We start from the raw sequence: 26,338 nt of genomic DNA, 5'->3' as shown, positions 1-26,338 counted from the left end.
TTGGATGCAGAGTGTTCCTAAAAGTAAATTGACAATATATAGGAAATTTGTACATGTATGTGGTATAATAATTAATACAATTAAAGTGCAGGTCATAAAAGAAGATAAGAAAAATTGGTTATAAATAAATAAAAATAACTGAATTTCTTTAGGAAGATCATATTAATTGAACAAATAAAATTGTCACAAATATTGATATAGTGATATACAGGTGCATCTCAATAAATTAGAATGTTGTGAAAAAGTTCATTTATTTCAGTAATTCAACTCAAATTGTGAAACTCGTGTATTAAATAAATTCAATGCACACAGACTGAAGTAGTTTAAGTCTTCGGTTCTTTTAATTGTGATGATTTTGGCTCACATTTAACAAAAACCCACCAATTCACTATCTCAAAAAATTAGAATATGGTGACATGCCAATCAGCTAATCAACTCAAAACACCTGCAAAGGTTTCCTGAGCCTTCAAAATGGTCTCTCAGTTTGGTTCTCTAGGCTACACAATCATGGGGAAGACTGCTGATCTGACAGTTGTCCAGAAGACAATCATTGACACCCTTCACAAGGAGGGTAAGCCACAAACATTCATCGCCAAAGAAGCTGGCTGTTCACAGAGTGCTGTATCCAAGCATGTTAACAGAAAGTTGAGTGGAAGGAAAAAGTGTGGAAGAAAAAGATGCACAACCAGCCGAGAGAACCGCAGCCTTATGAGGATTGTCAAGAAAAATCGTTTCAAGAATTTGGGTGAACTTCACAAGGAATGGACTGAGGCTGGGGTCAAGGCATCAAGAGCCACCACACACAGACGTGTCAAGGAATTTGGCTACAGTTGTCGTATTCCTCTTGTTAAGCCACTCCTGAACCACAGACAACGTCAGAGGCGTCTTACCTGGGCTAAGGAGAAGAAGAACTGGACTGTTGCCCAGTGGTCCAAAGTCCTCTTTTCAGATGAGAGCAAGTTTTGTATTTCATTTGGAAACCAAGGTCCTAGAGTCTGGAGGAAGGATGGAGAAGCTCATAGCCCAAGTTGCTTGAAGTCCAGTGTTAAGTTTCCACAGTCTGTGATGATTTGGGGTGCAATGTCATCTGCTGGTGTTGGTCCATTGTGTTTTTTGAAAACCAAAGTCACTGCACCCGTTTACCAAGAAATTTTGGAGCACTTCATGCTTCCTTCTGCTGACCAGCTTTTTAAAGATGCTGATTTCATTTTCCAGCAGGATTTGGCACCTGCCCACACTGCCAAAAGCACCAAAAGTTGGTTAAATGACACCAATGATGTTGGTGTGCTTGACTGGCCAGCAAACTCACCAGACCTGAACCCCATAGAGAATCAATGGGGTATTGTCAAGAGGAAAATGAGAAACAAGAGACCAAAAAAATGCAGATGAGCTGAAGGCCACTGTCAAAGAAACCTGGGCTTCCATACCACCTCAGCAGTGCCACAAACTGATCACCTCCATGCCACGCCGAATTGAGGCAGTAATTAAAGCAAAAGGAGCCCCTACCAAGTATTGAGTACATATACAGTAAATGAACATACTTTCCAGAAGGCCAACAATTCACTAAAAATGTTTTTTTTTATTGGTCTTATGATGTATTCTAATTTTTTGAGATAGTGAATTGGTGGGTTTTTGTTAAATGTGAGCCAAAATCATCACAATTAAAAGAACCAAAGACTTAAACTACTTCTGTCTGTGTGCACTGAATTTATTTAATACACGAGTTTCACAATTTGAGTTGAATTACTGAAATAAATGAACTTTTCCACGACATTATAATTTATTGAGATGCACCTGTATGTTTCCTAAAGATAGGATTTGGATTGGACATATTAGGATTAAAATATCCATTGTGTAAAGAACTTATAGATAAGCTTTCAAGCAAATGGCAAAAGAGAACCAAAGATATGATGACAAAATGGCCAAAGGAAGGGACATTTGATGTAGCGTTGTGCGAGGAAATGGAAACGTTGATAAAAAATTATAAAACTAAAGATAAGAGTAAAAAAAAAAAAAAGAGAGAGAAACAAAAAGGGAAAAAGAGAGAGAAGTGCTAGCGCTGTTCAAAAAGGAAGGAGAAAATTCTCTGAAAAATATAAGACAGGCAAGAAAAATACTGAAGGATGCAGAAAAAGAGATAAGAAAAAAATGAGGGGGATTGTTATGAACAGGCACGGATAGCGTTAGAGAAAATAAAAGTACAGTATGAAAAAGAAAAAGAATGTGAAGAAGAACCGATAGGGCAAGTGAGAAGAGAACAAGAGGAGATTGAAGCAGAAGCGCAAGTAATAGAAACACAAATAAATAGGAAAGTTAGAGAAACAGAAAAATGTATGCAAGACACAGATAAATTGGTGAGAAATAGAAGTAGACTATTAGACAGTAGGGATATAGAAAGTGAAGAGGAGTCATCATTTGATGGAGGAAGGTGGGCACAGGGGAGAGAAAGAGGAAGGCTTAGACCATTGGAACAGCAACTCCCCATTTTAATTAAAGGTACGCAGGGACATTATGTGCCCTGGGCTACACAGGACCTTGAAGGGCTGATCACTCGCCTCCCTGCTATCCACAAGGGGGCTGAGAAGTCGATTAGAGTGTTTGAAGAACAAACAATGGGCAGACCTTTATCTGTGGGGGACATTAAAGCACTCCTGGCAAAAATTGTAGGAGGAGCAAAGATGGAAGAAATCCTTCAAACATCTGGTCTGGATAGAGCTGTGGACTCTTATTACATGGATGGAACTGTTTTTGATGCATACCGTCCAGCTGTTTGGCAGGCAATGCATGCTGAGTATCCAACCAGAGTGAACCCTAAGGCATTAAAGGGGGAGCAGCTGGGGGAAACTGAAAACCCAATCACATATGTTCAGAGACATCTAAACAGATGGAAGCAAGAGACTGAAGGGAATCCAGAAGGAGACCCATTAATGGCTACATTGTTTAGAAATGCTGTGATAGATGCCATGCCACAAGCTGTAAAGAGCAAGCTGGAGGACGTGGTTGGCTTAACCTCCAAAACACAAGGAGTTTTGTGATCATATGCTCATGCAGTGGAGCAATACAGAAAAAATGAACAAAACCTAAAGAACCAAGAGAAAGAGCTGCAGAGAAAACTGACTCAGTTACAACTTGAAGAACTAACACATAAGCATAAGAAAAAGATTCAAGCTACAGTAAAGAAAGAAGAATCAGAGCAAATGACAGTAATGGCTCCTGTAAATGCTCCATCACCAACTATCCAGCTGAATCCACCTACAGCATTCCCTACAAATACACAACAGATCCCTGCACCCATTGTCAATGTCTATGCTCAACAGCCAGGGATGATGGGATGGAAAACAAAACCATCACAAGGGGGACAGAGAGGAAGAGGCAGGCCTAATAATTTTCCTCCGAGAATGTGCTGGGGATGTGGACAGCCTGGACATAACAGGAGCGACTGCCCCATAAATCCATGGCAACAGCCACCTGGGGGTGGAAGGGGGGGAGTTGGCAACAGCCCTTTCAGGGTCCATCTCAAGGCCCAGTAAACCCTTGGGGAGGTCCAAATCAAGGATATTAGGGATGCCCAGAGAATCCTACAGGGGAGAGTCAGCTTCCAATTTTAACAACCAATGCTGATCAAGAACCTATGCTGCAGGTTAAAATAGAGGGAAAAACCACACCCATGCTAGTAGACACAGGAGCAGTTTATATGTGTGTAAATTCAAATTATGCCTCACATCTCCCCTTGTCTGGAAAATTTGCAAAGACTGTAGGATTCTCGGGACAAATGCAGCTAATTCCTATGACCGTTCCAGTGTGTCTACAAACTAAAAACAAGAGTGCAACCATACCTATTCTGGTGTCAAATCAGACTCCTGTTAATTTGTTAGGGAGAGATGCATTATGTAAACTGGGGCTTCAAATTTGATGTTCTCCAGAGGGAGTGTATATAGACTTACAGGGAATAAGAACTCAAATGATGATTTCTGAGCCAAGAGCAAATGTGTACTGGATAGGACAGATAGAAAATGATGTAAGACAAACAATTAATAAATGGGGAAAGTTTATTGAAGCACAGATTCCTGAGGCACAGTTGCCAAAATCAGAATTTCACTGTACAATGATATATGATCCTGAGAGAGATGCAAAAATTGAAAAGAAATGGCAGGAAGGAACTGAAGGACAAAAAATCGAAATGACCTCACAATACATCATAATAGGTAAACAGGGAGCAGCTTTGAGTATAACTGAGAGTGAATTTGTAAAGAATTGGTTTCATGTAGCTGATTCTGCTCCACATGTATCATTATATGTAGGGAAAAATTGGAATGCAAAAGATTTGGGGCCAATGATGAAAAAAGCTAAACAGTGCCAATGGGAACCAACAGTAAATCCACTGATTTTTCATTCTGCTGACAAAAATTACATACAAATTTTGTGTGAAACTATATTGATGGGTACTCCTCAGGAAGTAGTCATTAGTAAAAAAAATACAAACGCATATGATAACAACACCCAAATTGGTAGAGACTATTGATGCTGAACTGTTTAAGGAAGTGGAGCATCAGGTACCAACTGAGTTATGGTCTCAGCATGACACAGATGTAGGACTGGTAAATTCAGCCAGTCCAATAAGAATCCAACTTAAGCCAGGTGCACGCCTGCCAAGAAAATCGCAGTACCCTTTGTGGCCTGAGGCTGAAACAGGCATAAAAGACACTATCGAAGGTCTAGTGAAAGCAGGAGTATTAATGGAAACAAACAGTTACTGTAATACTCCAATTTTGCCTGTGATCAAAGCAAACAAATCTAAAAGGCGCCTCGTTCATGACTTACAAGCAATCAATGAAATAGTAGAGGAGTGGCCAGCTGATGTTCCAAACCCACACAAGTTGCTGACAAATGTCCCTCCTGATGCCAAATACTTTACTGTGACTGATTTATGTTCTGCCTTTTTCAGTGTTCCGTTAGCAGAGGAAAGTAGACACATGTTTACATTCACATATGCTGGTAAACAGAATACCTATGCCAGAATGCCGCAAGGATTTAAACACACACCACATATATTCAATCAAGTTCTCAAGGCTGATTTAGAAGACCTAATGATAGACAGTATTCTGCCGCATTATGTAGATGATTTGATGATTTGTTCCACATCATTGGAACAATGTCATAGATATTCTACTAAAGTACTTACTAAATTAGCTCAAGGAGGTCACAAGGCATCCAAAACAAAACTACAGTATTGCCAACCACAGGTTGAGTATTTAGGACGATTGATCTCATATGGCACAAAAGCTATAGCCCCAGATCACTTAGAAGGCATAAGTAAAACACCATTGCCATAAACATTAGAACAGATGATGACTGTCTTAGGAATGATGGGCTTCAGTTCTGATTGGATAGAGGAATATGCAGTAAAAACAGCTCCACTGAGAGAAATCATGAAACAAGCAGGATTGCAAAATTTAAGTACTCACTAAGATGGAATACAGATGCGATGCTAGCATTTGAATCTATAAAGAAAGAATTACAAAGGGCACCTGGCCTCTATAATCCCGACTACACTATACCGTTTCACCTGTATGTGGCAAACAGAGATGATGGCTATACATCAGCTGTATTGATGCAAGAGACCTGCAGTGGTAGGAAAAAACAACCCATAGCTTACTTTAGCACTAAGCTGGACAACGTAGCGCAAGGTTACCCACCATGTTACCAATAAGGCCTTGCAGCAGTATATTACACATATGAGAAAGCATCTACATTAACCATGGGATACCCAGTAACCATTTATATGCATCACAAAATTGTGGAGTTACTAGAACAAGGAAAATTTGTTCTGACTCAAGCCCACATTCTAGCATATTCATCATTACTTACATATCCAGATGTTACCATTAAGCGATGTAATACAGTTAATCCAGCTGAACTGATTCCTTTGGCTTATGAAGGTGAGCCACATGATTGTGTAGTTAATTCACTGGCATTCACTAGGCTACGGCCAGATCTTGAGTCAACGCCAATCTCTGAGGCACAAGTCACTTACTTTGTGGATGGTTCTAGTTTTAGAGATTATTTGGGAAATCATACAGGATATTCAGTTGTAAAGAAAGACATGGAGGAATTTGTGCCTGTAATATCCCAACAATGTGTACAGCCTTGCTCTGCTCAATTAGCAGAATTAAAAGCTCTCACGACTGCTATACTGTCAATTAGCAAAGGGAAAAACAGCAAATATTTTCACTGATTCAGCTTATGCTCATGGTGTATGTCATCTGTTTGGAGTAGTGTGGAAACAGAGAGGCTTCAAAAAGAGTGATGGAACTCCCATCCAACATGCTGAACAGATAGGTCAATTAATTTCTGCTATGATGCTGCCAAAACGATTAGCAATCATCAAATGTCAGGCTCATAAAAAAAGGAAATGACTATGTCATTAAGGGTAACAACAATGCAGATTTGGAAGCTAAAAAAGTATCAGGATGTCAGGTAGCAATATTAGCTCCAGCAGTTCTTATAGAACCACAACCTCAATTAGATGATATTATTCTAATTCCACAACAAGCAGGTACTTATGAACACTCCATGTGGCACCAAAGAGGAGCCACGAAAGACACACAAGATATATGGCACTCACATGAAGGACAGATTGTTGCACCAACCTCACTTTTAAACATTCTCATTCCAGATGCACATGGTTTTGACCATTGCACGATGGGCGAAGTGATAAGGAAAATTAAACAGCAGGGATACTGGTCTCCATTCTGTCCACATGTGAAGTTTTGTGCCAAAAACAATGTTAGGAAAGGAACAGCGACACCAATAGGCCACATACCAATACCAGAAGGACCATTCAAGCACCTGGTGATGGATTATGTGGACATGATAAAGCGAGCACAAGGCAAAAGGTATATGCTTGTGGTAATAGACAGATTTAGCAGATGGGTAGAAGCAATACCATCAGCAGATGAGGGGGCAGGAACAGTAATTACATTTCTAACAAGAGAAGTAATCCCTAGATTTGGAATACCATCAGAAATAAGTTCAGATAATGGATCAGCATTCATGCAAAAAACTGTAAAACAAGTATTGCAGCAATTGAGAATAAAACAGAGATTAGGGTGTGTTTATCACCCACAATCACGAGGGATGGTAGAAAGGGTAAATGGTACCCTCAAGGCCAAACTTAACAAAATATGTGAAAGTACTAAACTTAACTGGATTGATGCTTTACCTCTTGCACTAATGAGCTATCGCATGCAAACTAACAGAAGCAAGCACTTAATACAATTAAGGAGACCAAAGAGGAGACAGAGACATCTTGTCCAGTCGTCCCAGGTGACCAAGTATATTTGAGGGTATTCAGGAGAAAGTGGAATGAGCCCAGAAGAGAGGGACTCTACAAACTGGTGACAGCTACTCCAACAGCAGTCCAAGTGGAAGGAAGCACCACCGTGTATCATCTAAACCACTGCACAAGAGGTCCCAGAGTAAGGAAGGAAAGAGAAGGAGAGAGACTTGAAACAGACGATACGGAAAAAAGTGAGGAGAGACAAGAAACACAGGATGAAAGAGCGCAGAATGTCAAAAGCTCAGAAAGAGATGCACAAACAGCTGAGCAAAGCAGCAAGAATCAAGAGAGTGGAAAGAATGAGTCCAATAGAATGTCTGATGATCATCACATATCTACTGCATCTGATGCTACAAACTCAAGCCACAATCAATACCACCCAAGCTTCTCTACTACAAGCCCAAGCTACAGCCAACACCACAACTCAAAATTTCAACCAGATTTCCCTACAATTGATTTTTCAGCCCTCGGTCAGACCCAATAACAACTCAATAATAACCCCAACAGAGCAAGAATTGCATAAAAACCAAAATATATCAAAACAACGTAGAAACATTGATAATGATATCAATAGTAACGAGAAAATTAACAAATTAGATATTTTATGGGAAACAGCGCAAAATAATGAATGGTACGAATGGGCAACATTTACAGCAAGAGAGACAGGTATGGAAAATTGCCTACTGTGTTCCAAATCACCCTTAAACAAGGTAATAGTAGTTTCAAATCCGCATGACTATCGATAATGTGCTGAATTTAATAGAATCTTTTGTGTTGGGCCTCATGTATTCAGATAGAAGACAAAGGCAGGCCTAACAGTCATAAAAACATAACTCAAGCCCCCACCTTCCAAGTCGTAAATTTTACTGATAAAAATTGCGCCAAAATCAAACAAAGGGAGTCCAAAACAGACTACAAATCCATGAAGCCTTGCTCACTGGAGGATCAAATTCTCAACTCCTATTGGATGAGGCACACAACAGAACGTCCCTCAAACATGACATCATCAGGAGTTCAAATAATTCTGAAATGCTTCCAGAATTCGCTTCCAGCGACTTAATTCACCGAATACGGATGTAGCTTTTTGCTGCTCTCAGGTGCAACCTCGTGCCACAAGGAAGTAATGTCTGACTTGAAACTGTAGCCATACAATCTCCATCTCGCTGGACGAGTTGAGATTACTCTGTGTTCAACCGAACACTCTAACAGATCCGCCAAGCAATTCGCATCTTCATCCACTGGCCTACAGAAGTGAAGAGATTAAAGATTTCTCTTCCATCTTCAATCAAGTCAACATTTCTGAGTTCTCCGCCAGCCCGCCGAGAATCAACAGCCGTACCGCCCCTCGACAGAGCGAGGAAACGTCCTCCCGTCATCACCCGAGCCTCAAGGAACCGGGTCAGAGTTAAAGGACGGAGGAAAACACATTCTACTTGTGTCCTCATGCGATACAAGTAAGAGGTTTACGTCTGGGCAGAGATAGAATATTATAGCGTGTTATTCTTGTGTTTCAAGGTTTTTGCTCGTACAGTTTACGGATCGCCATGTCTGCTCATTATTAATACTCAGGGTATTAATTACACGAATTTGTTTTGCTGTATTGTGGTCCAACCAAATTGGATTGTTGTGCAAAATTTCACCATCGCGGGTGAGACAGCAACTGAGTTCATCCACTAAATAGTCAAAGTACACGGGACTGTTTACGAGCCGTCCACTGCGTCTCTGAGCGATGAACTAAACAGCCGCTTTCTCTCCCACGATCGCAAAATCAGCTTAGGGCTGTCACTTCTCTCTCTCTCGTACTAACCACACACACACACACACACACACACACACACACACACACACGCAGGCACGCGACCCCTCACAAACATTCTGGCACACATTTTGGCTCGTAGATAGCTTAAATGCTAAAGCCCAGCTTTGTCCCTAAGCTATCGTACAAGCGGACATACGCGGTAACTGGTAGACGCCATCTCCGCCCCATTCGCGGTCATATTCCCTGGCCGGATGTCTCGCGTGACATACTCTCCAAGAGAGTCACGTCCGCTATTTTGTGTGCATCCCTCCTTACACACACACTGTCACACACACACACCCTATGTGTTATAGAATTATTTTTATTTCCATATCTAATCATATCACTGTTTATTTTGTAGTTGTAAGTCGGAAGTTTATTGACTGCATTGTATTAATTATTAATTGATATTACTGCATAAATAAACTTTTGTTTATATTACAAAGAGAAGTGTTTTGGTTTGTTTTGCACACACCTGTGTCATGCTGACGGGATGTCAGTGCTCGGATTCAAACCTTCATTCATTGTTTTTTTTCCCAAAAATCGATATTCTTCGGATGCCGATTTTCCTAAGAAAACAATCTAATATTGAGACTGTTTTAATATTCGGTTATTAGTCCCTGATTCCAGGGTGGTGCCCCATCAATGTTAATCCTTATTAATATTCTATTGATTTTTGATAATTGATAATTATCTTTGATTGAATTTGAATGATCAATAAGCTAGTGTTAATTTTAATTAATGTTTCATCGATGTTAACAATTAACGATTATCTTTGATAATTGTTTTTTTAAAGGATTAAGAAAAGCTAACATTGATTCTCATCAATGTTCTATTGATTTTAATAATTAATAATTATCTTTGATAATTATTAATTATTGCTAATAACCAAACTTGCTCCTAAACGTAGCACACTACATTTACTGGAGTCCCATATGAGGTTTTATCCAATTAATTTAAGTTGAGTTAGATCCAATTAATAAATTTAAATATTAATTAATAACTACAGAAATAATTATTAATTATTTCTGATAATAACACTGATCTAAACAACCGGTAAAGCCCGACATTTGTCATCTAAAAAAGCATTTTAGACCCTATTGCTCAGCCGAGTGTTTGGCTTTTTTGAGTAATTCTATCCTTAAGGATCAATTTAATAAACCACATTGGGGAGACTGGTGTAGATATGGGGATATAAAAGACAATATTAAATAAAAGAAGGAAAGGTAGAAATCCCAAAATGGTATGACATAGATTATAGCCAAGAGTATGAGTGCTATAGTAAGCCTGAAGGAACTTATGATTTGGGAGAATTCAAGGGAAGATGTGTTACTATTTGGTACTTAGACAAAACAAATGCTTGGCAATCAAATGTACCTGTAAGAGCCCCAGTACTTCAAGCACAAGGATTAAGAAAGGGAATGAAAATATATCCAGAAGAATGTGAAAATCAAACTATAGCGTTACCTTCAATAGAGTTATATGAAGATCAGACAATAGAGGTGGCAGACTTCTTTTGGGTTTGTGGAAAAGAACAACTTATGGCCTCCTTACCAATAGGATGGAAAGGGATGTGTAATTTCAGGAAATTACCATGGCACAGTGGGAATTAGGACAATTCATGAAGGAAGATAGGAATAGAACTAAGAGAGCTTATAAAACAGACCCTAATGTGTTTTTAGACTCAATTGGTCAACCCAGGGGTATACCTAATGAATTTAAGGCTAGAGATTAAGTCAAAGCAGGGTTTGAATCAATATTCATTTGGATTACACAAAATAAAAACACAGAATGGATCAATTATATTTACTATAATCAACAGAGATTTAATAATTACACTGATGATGCTTTTTCTGCATTAGGACAACAAGTACATGAAACAAGTAGAATGACATGGCAAAATAGGCAGGCACTTAATTGGTTTTTTGGCAGACAAACGGGGTGTATGTGTTATGTTTGGAGATCAATGCTGTACTTTTATACCAAATAATACTGCTCCGGGAGGAACACTTAGTGAAGTCATGATTAAATTAAAAAACGTAAGAATTGAAGTCAAAGCAAATGCTGGAAGAGATAATCAAATGTGGGATTGGTTTGATCTAAAGTTAGGAGCATGGGGAGCATGGTTTGCTAAATTGGGAATGTATTTGGGAATTGCAATAATGATAGGAGGGCTATTGTTTTGTTGTGTACTTCCTTTATTGAGATCACTAGTTATCAAAGCTATGGTTAAGCAAATGGAAATGCTAAAATGTCAAGATAATGGGAGAGTGATATTAGAGGGTAACCAAAGTGTATATTATCAGGATTGGCTTTATAAACCCAATTGGGATTCACAAACATTGGACGAGGATTCAAGTACCTCAAATGAAGACGAAGAAGATGAATAAAGATGAGCCACACCCTGGGTGTAAGTGCTAGCCTAACCTCTCCCCAAATGGTGACCCTCAACGATGCGCAAATTATCTGGGTTGAAGATATCTACACTACAAAAAAGAACTCTTAATATTATGATGAATATTTTGTTTTATGTTTGATATACTTTACATAACTGTGAAAACCACAGGCAAGGCTGAACCAATTGCACGCTCATGTTTATAACATGTTTATATGTTTCAATTAATGAATGAAAATATAAGAGAACAGAATCTTTTCTCCGTTCTTAATCAAAATTGAATGGAGATGTTTGGTTCTGTAATCTCCACCAGAGTGCGGTTGCATTATCTGGTCATTGGTAATGAAGCTGTGTGACTTAACTTAGTCACTAGATAGCATAACTGAGGGGACTGAATTATGAAACTGTACTCTGGGTAAAGACAGTGAAGGTGAGATTTATGTAAGTCTCAGAGGGGGGATAATGTAGAATATTTTTATAAAGTTGAGGATAAATTAATCAAGTATAATCAATGTTAATATAGCCATTTTATTCTATAATTGTTTCTGGTGGTCAAGCATGTGGCTTGCTGTGTCTGTGGAATGTGGGGCCCCTTGCATATGGTAAACTGAGTCTCCTGTTTTAACTCTAAATAAAATATGGTGAGGTCTCTCCACAGTGACACATATGGAATATATTGTATATATGTATAAAGGGGGACAAACCCATTTTGCAGGAGTTGCTCTGAAGACTGACTCAGCTTTGCTATCTCTGATAATAAAGTCTATCTTCTGGCATCAAAACCCCAAGACTTTGAGAGTAATTCTTCACAAAGGTGGCAGATGCCACAACACCACATGCTTAACAGTCGGGATGGTGTTCTTCGGCTTGTAAGCCTCACCCTTTTCCTCCAAAACATAGCGATGGTCATTATGGCCCAAAAGTTCCATTTTTGTTTCATCAGACCAGAGGAAATTTCTCCAAAAAGTAAGATCTTTGTCCCCATGTACACTTGCAAAATGTAGTCTGGATTTTTATGGCAGTTTTGGAGCAGTGGCTTCTTCCTTGCTGAGCAGCCTTTCAGGTTATGTCGATATAGGACTAGTTTTCCTGTAGATATAGATACTTGTCTACCTGTTTCCTCCAGCATCTTCACAAGGTCCTTTCCTGTTGTTCTGGGATTGATTTGCACTTTTCACACCAAAATATGTTCATCTCTAGGAGACAGAATGCATCTCCTTCTGGAGCGGTATGATGGCTGCGTGGTCCCATGGTGTTTATACTTGCATACTATTGTTTGTACGGATGAACGTGGTACCTTCAGGTGTTTGGAAATAGCTCCCAAGGATGAACCAGACTTTTGGAGGTCCACAATTATTTTTCTGAGGTCTTGGCTGATTTCTTTTAATTTTCCCATAATTTCAAGCAAAGAGGCACTGAGTTTGAAGGTAGGCCTTAAAATACATCCACAGGTACACCTCCAATTCAGTACACCTCCAATCAGAAGCTTATTGGCTAATTATCTAAAGGACTGACATAATTTTCTGGAATTTTCCAAGCTGCTTAAAGGCACAGTTAACTTAGTGTATGTAAACTTCTGACCCACTGGAATTGTGATATAGTCAATTAAAAGTGAAACAATCTGTCTGTAAACCGTTGTTGGAAAACTTACTCATGTCACGCACAAAGTAGATGTCCTTAAGGACTTGCCAAAACTATAGTTTGCTAATATGAAATCTGTGGAGTGGTTAAAAAATGAGTTTGAATGATTTCAACTTAAGTGTATGTAAACTTTTGACTTCAACTGTATATGGGGATGTGGGAAAAGGTAATAATTACCAGAGTTTCTCCCTGATTTTAATCCCGTGTGAACTGGCCATGCCAGTAATTTTTCACGGACTGCACGTTCACGCGCCAATAAAGGTTATACCTTCTATGAAACGCCTGGTAAAAGTAACCCCTGGTTATAATCCCATGCAAACTGACATGCTGGTAAAAAGACAGTGAATCTGTACTGTCCAACCTGTGAACCCTTTAACTTTCATTGCTTCTAAAGTTATTCAAGTGTCTGAAGTGTATGTTGGTCAAGAAATCATCTCTATGATTTCTGCAGACATCGCTTGAGTCCCATCATCCAAATCTGCAGTAATAACATACAGACATATGTCCGGTAAACTTATCCTGACCGAATAGGGCTTTCCTTCCCCCTTAAAATCCCTTTAATGTATATCTCTTAAAATCACCATGATAACAATAGTTTTTCCACAAAATGCCATATTTACTATACGATTATTTATCATCTGAATAGTCACAACCTCTTACCCCACGTAAAATATACCTTAGGTCTCTTATCTTTACTCCTCTGCTGGTGACATTTGTAAGGGTTGATGACAAAAGTTATGTACATTAAAAATATAGTTTTTTTAGATTTTCATTTTTCATGTCTTCAATTTTAGTTTTGGATAATCGAATGGATGATTTTTGGTGCCAGATGGGCTGGTTTGAGTATTTCTGTAACTGCTGATCTCCTGGGATTTTCACACACAACAGTCTCTAGAATTTACTCCGAATGGTGCCAAAAACAAAAAACATCCAGTGAGCGGCAGTTCTGCAGATGGAAATGCCTTGTTGATGAGAGAGGTCAACAGAGAATGGCCAGACTGGTTCGAACTGACAAAGTCTAAGGTAACTCAGATAACTACTCTGTACAATTGTGGTTAGAAGAATATCATCTCAGAATGCTATTCTGTGCTGTTTTGGCAGCACGAGGGGACCTACACAATATTAGGCAGGTGGTTTTAATGTTGTGGCTGATCGGTGTATATATATATATATATATATATATATATATATATATATATATATATATATATATATATATATAGGTGTGTAACAGTTCGTATTTCTCACGGTTCGGTTTGTGTCATGGTTTTAGGGTCACGGTTTGGTATTTGCTTTGTTCAAAGAAAAGAAAATATTACTGCCAAATCCAAAGAATAATCTATTTGGTAAACACTTCAACAGGTTTGCCCTTAAATAACAATCATGGTTTTACAACAGTAACCATAATAATAATAACCATACTATTCATATTAACCACAAAATTAACATGGTTACTGCCATGGTTACAATATACAGTATAGTAAGATCATGGTTACTATTTGGAAAATACAGTATTACTGTTATACATCCATGCTTAATTGTATCAAAACCATGATTTCTGCTCAGAAAACCATGGAGACAGCAGTCATGGTTACAACAATATTATTCTAGTAAAACCATGGTTAATTTTGTCAGGGTCCTTAACTAAAAAAAATGTAATAAAAAAAAAAAATCTCAAATTACTAAATCAACATTATAACTTACTACCTGCACTGTTACGCTACATGCATCAACATAAAGTGAATTTCAAACTCATCTCAACATATATTCAATATACGGAAGCTGTACATCACTATAAAAGGAATAACCTTGCTATTAAAATGCATACGAGAAGGGATGTTGTGATAATGCTGCTTGAGTATTGTGGAGTGGGACGTGGTCATGTGTCTGTCGTTGGGGAGAGAGGAAGCGGTAAGGGTCATCACCTGGTGATTAATGATACGTAACACCTGTGTCTCGTTATAGTGACGACGGAGATGGGCTTGAAAAGGCCGCCGAGAATGCCAGTGAGAGTCAGAGACAAACACACACCCGAAGATGCAAGCTGAAAAGCCAATACTTTGTTTGTGAAGCTTAAAAGCCAATACTTTGAATGTGAAGCTGAAAAGCCAATGCTCTGAGTGTGGAGCTGGAAACGCTTAAATAAAATGCTTGATTTACCTGGACTGCCACCCCGCTTCCTGATTCCTTATTGTTGATTCCTCTACACTGGTGCCGAAACCCGGGATAAGGAAGAAGACTGGTCGCCATGGACACCTCACCGCTGGACAAGTCTTCCGTGCCCTTGCCAGCATCCAGGAGTCCCACCACCAAGCCATCCTCACGCAAGGATGGCACCTCCAGGAGCTTCTCCATGAAGCCACAGCTGTTGCTCCAAAAGATGGGCCCCCAGTACGAGCCGGAGGCATACCTGAGTTTTTTCGAGCAGTCGGCCACTGCCTCCGGCTGGCCGCGAACCCAATGGGCCCTTCACCTGCTGTCGCTGTTTTCCAGGGAGGCCCAGCTTGCAGCGCAGCAACTTCCAGCTGAGGACCGTCTGGACTATGTCAAGCTGAAGACCGCTGTCCTGCAACGGGTTGATTGGAGCCCCAAACAACACTGTCAGCGATTCCACTTCCTCACATTGAGCGACGCCGGCCGTCCGTTCGCGTTTGCCCAACAGCTCCGTGATGCCTGCCGTAGATGGGTGCTGGCCAAGGAAGGGCACGGCGTGGAGGATCTTATCGACCTGATGGTGCTGGAGTACCTAACCATTCACCTGCCCCGAGGAACAGCGGAATGGGTCCAGTGCCATCGCCCCACGTCGGTGGATGATGCCATACAGCTGGCCGAAGCCCACATGGCGGCCTACCCAGAAGTCGGCGAGCCACAGTCCAGTTCTCTCTCTCTCTCTCTCTCACTCCCTCTTACTCCTCCTCTTGCCCCTGCCTCTCCTCCCTCTCACCCTACACCCGCTCCCCAGAAACGGGGAGTGGTTCCACCCAAACTGGCGCCCCGCCCTCATGGGCTGCACTATGCACCGGCCCCCTACCCCTCTCCGTCGTCCTTCCTAGGTTGATGTGTCCGCAGCCACGGGTGTAGCCGGGAAGTCTGGGCCAGTCTGTCGGGGTTGCGGGGAGCCAGGTCGCATACAAGACCGCCGTCCATTGAAGAAGGTGGAGATGTGGATTCGGGTCCCCGACACGCCACAGTCTGCCCCCGGTCGAGCAGGGACATACAGGATACCGGTAAAAATTAAGGGGCATACATACCAACCCCTGGTGGATTCGGGTTGTAATCAAACCTCGATCCACCACAGCTTGGTTCATGACGGGGCTTTGGATACAAAACACAAGGTGATAGTGAGGTGTGTGCATGGGGATGTTCACAAATACCCGGTAGTGACTACCGTTATTCAATTTCGGGGAGTAAAGCATCGAGTGGAGGCCGCAGTTAATTCCCGCCTCACCCATCCACTGATTCTGGGAACCAATTGGCCGGGGTTTAAAAGATTATTAAAAGTATTGTGTGTGGATGGGTCCTGCGAACCAAAAACATGGTGTGATGTGTGACGCGATGGCTGGGGAGGCAGGGCTGGGGCCATCTGCATACGCTCAGTGTCAGAATGACGCAGTGGGGGAATCCTCCGGCATTCCTGCCCTTAGGGAATTCCCGTAGGGGGACTTCCCTCTAGAGCAGTCATGTGACGAAACCCTTAGGCACGCCTTTGACCAAGTGAGAGTAATCGATGGCCAGCAGCTCCAGCCTGACGTCGCCCTCACATATTCGTATTTTTCAAATATTAGGGACCGGTTGTATCGAGTGACACAGGACACTCAAACCCATGGAAGTACGGTACCTGGGATTCCACTTGGGTCATGGGCAGGTACATCCCAAAATTGATAAGACCGCAATGATAGCGGCCTGCCCACGTCCCAAGTCCAAAAAGGAGGTGAGGCAGTTCATGGGGCTGGCTGGCTATTACAGAAGGTTTGTCCATAATTTTTCCAATGTCACCAGCACCTTGACTGATCTCACTAAAAAGGGGGCATAGATCCGGTCCAGTGGACGGAGGCATGCCAACAGGCTTTCACGAGAGTGAAATCTGCACTCTGTGGCGGGCCACTTTTACATGCTCCTAACTTCTCTCTCCCCTTTATTTTACAGGTTTGGGGGTCGTACTCTCACAGGAGGTGGAGGGTGTGGAGCGCCCCGTGCTGTACATTAGTCGTAAGCTCTCTTTGAGAGAGACTAAGTACAGCACCATCAAGAAAGAGTGCCTTGCCATCAGGTGGGCGGTCCTAACCCTCCGCTACTACCTGCTGGGGCGGGCCTTCATCCTCCACTTGGATCACACCCCACTTCAGTGGCTCCACTGCATGAAGGATACCAATACGTGGATCACTCGTTGGTACTTGGCACTTCACCCCTTCAAGTTTAAGGTGGTCCACAGGCCAGGGCCACAGATGGTTGTGGCTGATTTCCTCTCCAGGAATGGGGGGGGGGAGTTGGCAGGCCGGACGTTGCCCGAGGCTGAGTCGGGCGGTGGGGGTATGTGGAGCGGGACGTGGTCATGTGTCTGTCGCTGGGGAGAAAGGAAGCGGTAAGGGATTAATGATACATAACACCTATGTCTCTTTACAGTGACGACGGAGATGGGCTTGAAAAGGCCGCCGAGAACGCCAGTGAGAGAGAGAGAGAGAGTCAGAGACAGACACACATCCGAAGTTGCAAGCTGAAAAGCCAATACTTTGTTTGTGAAGCTGAAAAGCCAATACTTTGAATGTGAAGCTGAAAAGCCAATACTTTGATTGTGAAGCTGAAAAGCCAATGCTTTGAGTGTGGAGCTGGAAACGCTTAAATAAAAAGCTTGATTTACCTGGACTGCCACCCCGCTTCCCGCTTCCTTATTGTTGATTCCTCTACAAGTATTTTAAACATACGTGGAAATCCCACATATGGCAATGAACAGCCCAAGAGTTTTAGTTATTGTTTCACATCTGTTCGAATTAGCACAGAGTGCATACTTAAAAATGAAGGGGAGTGTGTGCAGTTTCGGCTCACATGCGACTCTTTCCCTGGGTGATGTCGGAGTAAATTATTAATTATGTATCAATGTATTACTGTAACGCATTTTAATGGCATTAATCAAAGCGCATTATTGATGCTCACGTGCGAGGAAACAGGAAGAACTCCACTGCATGAAGGATACCAATGCGCGGATCACTTGTTGGTACTTGGCACTTCAGCCCTTCATGTTTAAGGTGGTCCACAGGCCAGGGCCACTTGTGCATGTTTTAAACCCTCGCGCGCATTATTGACAAATATTACCAGTATATGGCACTCGTGCGGAGCAATGTTTGCAAACAGTGCCTGTTTTGTAAACGTTTTTTGACCATCGCTGTAGTAATTGACTGCAAAAAGAAAATGTTCCCAGGAAGGAGAAACGCAGGGGTCTTCTCTATCAGCATCTCCTTTTCTCCGCTTGCAATATTCATCTACGCACAAGGCTTGCAGAACTGTGATGTCATCAAGTTGACTCATGTGAAACAAAGGCGGAGTGTATCCATCTACAGATCCATTGAGGTGCATTAGCGGAGGTTGTAACTGTGCCTGTCTATTTGACGCTTAATTTTTTTCACCAAACCTTGTGCTCCAGATGCGTCAAACTTGAAGTGAACCGACCACAGTGCCAATGCTTACCGAACCAGGGGTGCCGGTTTTTTTTTTTTTAACAGAGAACTGTTACACCCCTAATATATAGGCTATATATATATATATATATATATATATATATATATATATAATATCTTAATATCTTTTTCATGGCTAAATAAACACTCGATAGCATAAAATGCTTGAGAAAAGCAGGCATCAGTCCTAATGCAACAGCCAGCATTATCTGCAGTTAATCTGAAGTGAAGCGCAGAACATTGTAGGTTAAATGCGAACTTCCGTGGACATTTCGGGAAATAACAGCCTACAGATGAGTTACAGATAATTGGAACTTAATTTTCCAAATGCATAATGCTTTTAGTGAATAATTTACCAATTGATAAATAAAATAAATAAAAAGACAAGTTGTTTTTTTGTTTTTCTGATTTCAAAACGGATATGGAATGAACGGAAAATACACGGATTGTGAACTAACCCTTTAACTAATTTTTAACAATAAAATAATTTTTCAGGAAAAAAAAAATGAATAGTGAAAAACAACTTTAGAAAAGCCATTTTTACCTTTCCATTTAAACATGAAAAAAAATCACAAATTCAAATCAATGCCTAAATGCCTGTGATTATTCAAAGTTTCATAAATAGGAGAGTTTGACTACCTGCCTGTGCAAAAAAAGGTTGAGGAATTATGACAAGTAGAGAGAGACCCAAACTGACCACCTTCACCTAAAAAACATACAGTACACGAACACACACACCAAAACACAAGAGGACTGTGGGGGACTGATTTTGGAAAAGCAGGCAACAAAATATATTTAGAAATAAAAATGATGATAAATATATTTATCATAATACCTTAATATAAAAATGTATAACACAGGCCTTTATTAAAATTAAAATTCCAGGTATTTCCCATAAGGAGCAACTTGTGAATGAAGGTAAAACAATCCCAGGGGAAATGGAAAAAATATGCAGAAAAACTTTTTCTGCCCATAATAAAATAAATAAATAAATAATATATAGGAAATTTGACAGGAAAAAGACAACTGTCATCTTTTTCTCCCCCTTCAATAAAACGACTTGTTTTTCTACTGTTTTGTGCTTACATCTCTATCTTTGCAAACTTTCACACAATATAGACATTTTGATAACATTTTCGTGACTCACTGTTTTCCGCATCCACAAGTGTCTGACTGACTTGTGTCTGACCTGCAAATTTCTAAAAACTAGTTTAGATGCCAATAAACACAGTAGGCCTACCACTTTGCTGGTGTTCACATTTCATGCCGTTGTAGCACTTGTGGGTGATACTTGTGAGTATCTGATCAGCTCAGATTCAGAACAGGTTTTAGAAAATAATAACAAACAGAATGAAACATTCTGATGTCAAATTGAAAATACACATTACTGCAGCATTAAAAAATAACTGAATTAAACATAGTATTTAATTAATCGCATGATTTTAAATGAGACCCCTAAGAATGTGCAAATTAGCTTTCCAGGGGGTCTCCTTTTGCATACCTCCCATAATTCACAGCATGTATACAGTTTCACATAGTGAACATGAGAATCTAATGAATGAAAACTAAACAAAAGATGAAACACAACCTAGAATCACCTTTGTGCTCAACAGTTGATTTGTTCTGGACTCTAGGCTTAACAGTGGATGCCTTACCCTCTCCCCACACCAGGCTCTGAGCTCCACTGAGGTTGACTGAGTACCAGCCTGTATCCTGGAAGGCAGCAAGTGTGGCCGGATCAATCCGAACCAGAGACGGCTCCATCAGTGAAGCTGTCATGATGGATCCCTGCAGCACACGGGCCTCCCAGTGTGAAGAGAGACCATCAGAACCAGCATCCTGAGAGGAGCAGGACAAAGGATTTGTCTTTGTCTAAATTGAGCTACTCTTTGACATTGACATGACTGTCTAAAAGAGTGACCTGAATTTACCTGAATTCACCCCATATCATGTGTCTTTTGCATGATGTACACATCGTTCGATTGCATGTATTCATTTGTCAGGAACTAGAACATCAGTGGTGTTCTTAAGTTAGTGTTTGTGTGAAAATGGTAATTGTGTGTTCTTCTATGAGTACCTTGTTCTCTAACGGAGCTCCTATGCCAGTGTGAGTATAGTTGAGGTGATTCTGCATTGCTCTGATCACAGTAGGAGAATACAGTCTAACCTGTCCCATCTCATCTGTACTAGTCACTTGACTGTGAGACCAGCAGTCCAGACCTACTTCATAACACAATAACAACAATTGCAAGCAATATGCAAGCTATTACAGGGCTAAAGTATTATGCATGTTACGACCCCAAGGTGGCCCAGAAGTGTAAAAGTTGTTACATTACATTTATACTAATATTACTTTTGTTTATATATTTCACCAGATGAGGTTTAATTAGGAATAAGGTTTATTATTATTCACAATATTTGAAGTTGGAGACACAATGTATGTGCTGATGGAGCACGTTTCCATATATTAAAAAATGAATATATATATATGAATATATATATATATATATATATACACACACACACTGGCGGCCAAAAGTTTGGAATAATGTATAGATTTTGCTGTTTTGGAAGGAAATTGGTACTTTAATTCACCAAAGTGACATTCAACTGATCAAAAAGTATTGACTATTTGAAAAAAGTCATTTTTGATCAAATCTAGACAGGCCCCATTTCCAGCAGCCATCACTCCAGCACCTTATCCTTGAGTAATCATGCTAAATTGCTAATTTGGTTCTAGAAAATCACTTGCCATTATATCAAACACAGTTGAAAGCTGTTTGGTTCGTTAAATGAAGCTTCACATTGTCTTCGTGTTTGTTTTTGAGTTTCCACAGTATGCAATAGACTGGCATGTCTTAAGGTCAATTTTAGGTCAAAAATAGCCAAAAAGAAACGGCTTTCTCTAGAAACTCATCAGTCAATCATTGTTTTGAGAAATGAAGGCTATAAAATGCTTGAAATTGCCAAAAAACAGAAGATTTCATACGAAAGGTGTACACTACAGTCTTCAAAGGCAAAGGACAACTGGCTCTAACAAGGACAGAAAGAGATGTGGAAGGCCAGATGTACAACTAAACAAAAGGATAAGTACATCAAAGTCTCTAGTTTGAGAGATAGATGCCTCACATGTCCTCAGCTGACAGCTTCATTGAATTCTACCCGCTCAACACCATTTTCATGTACAACAGTAAAGAGAAGACTCAGGGGTGCAGGCCTTATGGGAAGAATTGCAAAGAAAAAGCCACTTTTGAAACAGAAAAACAAAAAGAAAAGGTTAGAGTGGGCAAAGAAACACAGACATTGGACAACAGATAATTGGTAAAGAGTGTTATGGATTTTAACCCCATTGAGCTTTTGTGGGATCAGCTTGACTGTTAGGTGCAGTGCCCGACAAGACAGCCACATCTATGGCAAGTGCTACAGGAAGCGTGAGGTGAAATGTCACCTGAGTATCTGGACAAACTGACAGCTAGAATGCCAAGGATCTGCAAAGCTGTCATTGCTGCACGTGGAGGATTTTTTGAAGTAGTTTAAGAAGTTCTGAACATTTTTTTCAAATTGTAACAGTAATTTTTCACGTTATTAATGTCCTGACTATACATTGTGATCAGCTGAATGCCACTTTGGTGAATAAAATTACCAATATCTTTCCATAAGAGCAAAATCTGTACGTTATTCCAAACTTTTGGCGCAAGTGTGTGTGTGTATATATATAATTTTTTTTTAATAGGTGATTTTTTTTGTATCACATTTGATACATCAGGCTTTCACAGTTATTATAGTAAGATGAAATCATGATAGCTTGTAATTTAAATAGATTATTTTTACAATAATACAACAGGAGGCATACATAAAAATGCATAGAAACATCAGTTCCCAGTCTAAATATATGTTATAAAAATATATTTCAGTATTTTTGTGGTGAGCATAATATATAATTAAATGCAATGTAATAATGATAGAAATGCCATATTTGGCACACACATTTTCAGCAAGATTTGTCTATAAAATAATGTATGAAATATTAGAACAAAAAGATCTTTAGTGTCCAGGATGGCCAAACTAATCTACTCTCACTAACCAAAACACAAAATGCATGAGGTATCACTCACCCCACCTAGTGTCTCTAAACAGATTTAGGAAACCCTACTGTACATGCTGCACTCTGTATGAATACTGTAACAAACATCACCACACCTAGTGATACAATACTATGAGGGGAAAGTGAATCAGTGATACCAACTCTGAGAGGAGAGAGAACAATCCATCCAACCACTGAAGAGCTCTTTACTGAAGCCCAGAACATGGAACAGCTCATGGAGCACTGTCTGTACAACAACAAATATGACAAAGGCTTAATCATGTACTTATAACGTTTCCACAAAATAACCACAATAATCTCTCTCTCAGACACACATACTGTTACCTGCACAAGGTGCTCATGTGTGTATCTCTCCACACTGAGCTGCTCTCTACACATGACCATGGCCCCTGCTAGAGGTCGCCCATCAGAGTCTGTCTGACAGTGAGCAGAATAGGCCAGTACGCTGGACTGAGAGATACAACGGTGTGTAAAAGTGTCATAGACATCATACAACAACCTGCATTATTATTAATCAGTTAAATCATCTCAGATTATGTATGAGACACAACTGTAAAATTCTATTAATGTCAGGATGTACCAAAACTCAGTCTCTACCTCTGCTCGACATTTATCTGTGTTGTGAGTGAACATATAAAGCAGGAAGTCAGTGTCAGGAACTCCCACCCCATCTGACTTTAGATCTCTCGGGACTGGCTTGTCAGGATGTGGATAAACAGCACAGCCACTGAGGTGCTCATCTGGGATCTGTCATTTAAAAGCAGACAGAGCTGAGATATACACATGGTTGGGCGGGTTACTTTTGAAATGTATTCCACTACAGATTACAGAATACATGCTGTAAAATGTAATTTGTAATGTATTTCATTAGATTACTCAAGGTCAGTAACGTATTCTAAATACTTTGGATTACTTCTTCAGCACTGGTAGATTTTTTCACTTGTTTTGACTATAAAAACTCTGCCAGTAGAGTAAGACAAAATACACGTTAAAAATACATTCTCTGAAAAACCTAAATATCTTATACAGTGTTTCTTCTAAAACATGATAAAGCAAATTGATCTTGTTTTAAGGAGTTTTAGATATTTTTCTAGAAAAACAATGCAAAAATTCCCATCAAGAATAATATCAAAGATCTTACTACAGAAACAAAATCATGATCTAACGTGTATTTTCTTGATACATTTTTTTGATTGTGCCTGGTAACATGTGCATGTAAAATGGCTAGAAATAGCATTTTAGCCTAGCATAAAGCTGATAATTTACACAAGGTTTATTTCTATTTCTTCTGATCCAAACTTATTTCAAACTTACTTCTCTGTCTGCTCATGAATGTAACGCATCATAAGAAAGTGTTTCACCACAGTACAAACGCTCTTTGGATTGCATGTATACGTATAAATGTTTTCCATCTGAAAGGACTAAATATTAAATAAAACAAATTAAAATAAAATGCAAAGTAATCTCATCAGTAATCAAAATATTTTTTGAATGTAACTGTATTCTAAATACCAATGATTTAAATTGTAACTGTAATCTGAATATACAGTTAATTATATTTTGCATTTTAAATACGTAATCCCGTTACATGTATTCCGTTACTCCCAACCTCATATATATGTATTTTGAAGAGCAATATTCTGAGTAATGTGTGTGTTTACGTATGAAAGGAGACTTACAGTCACACCAAGGCAGCTCTCCGATCTGTAGTTCTCATTCTCTCTACCACATCTAAGGAGATTGATACTCATTGGCTCATTATAATGAATTTTGGAATTCAGGTGAAAATGAGAATTTGTTGAAAAAAGAGAATTATAGATAGAAATATATGACAAAATGTAATTTAAAGTATCTGAAATGTAGAGAGAGAGAGAGAGAGAGACTGGAAAGTACTTCATGTGGTTGATGGTGCTGGTGTTTCTCCAGATGAATTTGCAGTATTTGTTGATGTCCCTTTTCAGGAGCAGTCTATCTGGAACTTGTCTCACTTTCAAAACAAACATTCCCAGATAAGTTATTAAAGCAGAAAATATGCAGATAAAAAAATTCTCAGTTGTTGTCATGGGGATTACCTCTGTACTTTACATGAATCAATAACACACCTGACAGTAAACTGGATACTTTGCCCACAGCCTCATTTACTGCTGACATTAATCTCTCACTCTCATGATCTGAGAGGGCAGGGCTTTCTCTTGGAATCCAGGTCTTGATCCTGATTGGTTGAGCACCAACAAAGGATTCTATGTCTCTTTCTGTTCTTTGAGATCTCTGAGATTTAGAATTTTGGGGCGTTTGATAGCTGATTGCATTTTCACTCTTGGACCAATAAGCAGAGTTGTATTGATCAGTGGGTGAGGAGACAATTTTGATTGATCTCTGAACTTTGTCAAAGATGCACTTCCCCCAAGTACATGAAAACCATGGCAACAGTAGTATGCCAAAACAAACACAGTGCAGAAAAGCCATAATCTGTAAAACCATATGAAAGACAGAAAATGATTTATCATTCAACTCGGTGTTGAAATAAAAGTCTTCTCCTGTTAAAAAAAAAAAAGGTTTTACGTACAGAAACAATATAAACAATGTACTTACATTATTGCTTGCATGCTTTTTAAAGCACTAATGTCAAAAGTTGCTTTTTAAGAGAGACTATTAAATCTCACTTAAAGGAATATTCTGAGTTCAATACAAGTTCAGCTCAATCGACAGCATTTGTGTCTTAATATTGATTACCACAAAATACATTTTGACTTGCCCCTCCATTTCTTTAAAAAAAGCAGTAATCTGGGATCCAGTGAGGCACTTACAACCAGTGTAGAACGTTGCTTGGAGTCACTGATCAAGAGTCAGCTTTTCTCATCCCATTCTCCCAGTTACAGGGAGCTCTAACACGGAGCAGTTTGGCTGCATATGTCAGTGAATTGAGCAAGTATTTCACCCTGTGTATCATGTCGTGGCCAGTGGAAGACTAGTCTTATAATCCCTCTGCCTAAACACGTTTACTAATTTTTTAATGCAGCGTGTATTTACACATGAATCAATCGCATTTCACTCAAAGGAATGTTGAATGTTATATCCTTTAACACAAAGCAGTTCGGATGCAAACTGATCCTAGAGAAGTAGTTACAGGCAGCTTTAAAACAAAGCAATTTGGATGCACAAACAGTCAGCGATCATTCCACGTTGTATGTAACTGTATAATCACGTCTTTCCCGAATGTTACATTTTTGAAAAAATGTTGCCTTATGAGAACACATTTCTTAACTCTTGCTGTGATTGTCATGACAATGGCAAAGTTTATGATGCTGTTCATGTAAGCTCCAGTGCACACACACACACACAAAAACAAAATCAAATCATCTGCTGAAAATGAGTACAACTGGATTCT

At 39.7% G+C, this 26,338-nt stretch overlaps 1 protein-coding gene across 1 annotated transcript in view; it reads right to left on the bottom strand.

The window, feature by feature from the left end:
* LOC127415869 (ciliated left-right organizer metallopeptidase) overlaps positions 1-25,133 on the bottom strand; it is a 36,809-nt gene extending 11,676 nt beyond the window's left edge. The window contains exons 1-9 of the mRNA XM_051654882.1: positions 25,053-25,133; positions 24,844-24,937; positions 24,630-24,681; positions 23,548-23,697; positions 23,275-23,400; positions 23,092-23,176; positions 20,923-21,068; positions 20,501-20,684; positions 19,485-19,551 (exon numbers count right to left, since the gene is read on the bottom strand). Of these exons, the coding sequence (XP_051510842.1) occupies positions 19,485-19,551; positions 20,501-20,684; positions 20,923-21,068; positions 23,092-23,176; positions 23,275-23,400; positions 23,548-23,697; positions 24,630-24,681; positions 24,844-24,937; positions 25,053-25,101 (953 nt within the window). The 5' untranslated portion in view covers positions 25,102-25,133. The remainder of the gene's footprint in view (positions 1-19,484; positions 19,552-20,500; positions 20,685-20,922; positions 21,069-23,091; positions 23,177-23,274; positions 23,401-23,547; positions 23,698-24,629; positions 24,682-24,843; positions 24,938-25,052) is intronic.
* Between the last annotated feature and the right edge of the window lie 1,205 nt (positions 25,134-26,338).

This window comes from Myxocyprinus asiaticus, chromosome 2, assembly GCF_019703515.2.
Source record: "Myxocyprinus asiaticus isolate MX2 ecotype Aquarium Trade chromosome 2, UBuf_Myxa_2, whole genome shotgun sequence".
Taxonomy (NCBI): Eukaryota; Metazoa; Chordata; class Actinopteri; order Cypriniformes; family Catostomidae; genus Myxocyprinus; species Myxocyprinus asiaticus.
The sequence above is the reverse complement of the archived record's forward strand: the minus strand, read 5'-3'. Positions and strand labels throughout refer to the sequence as shown.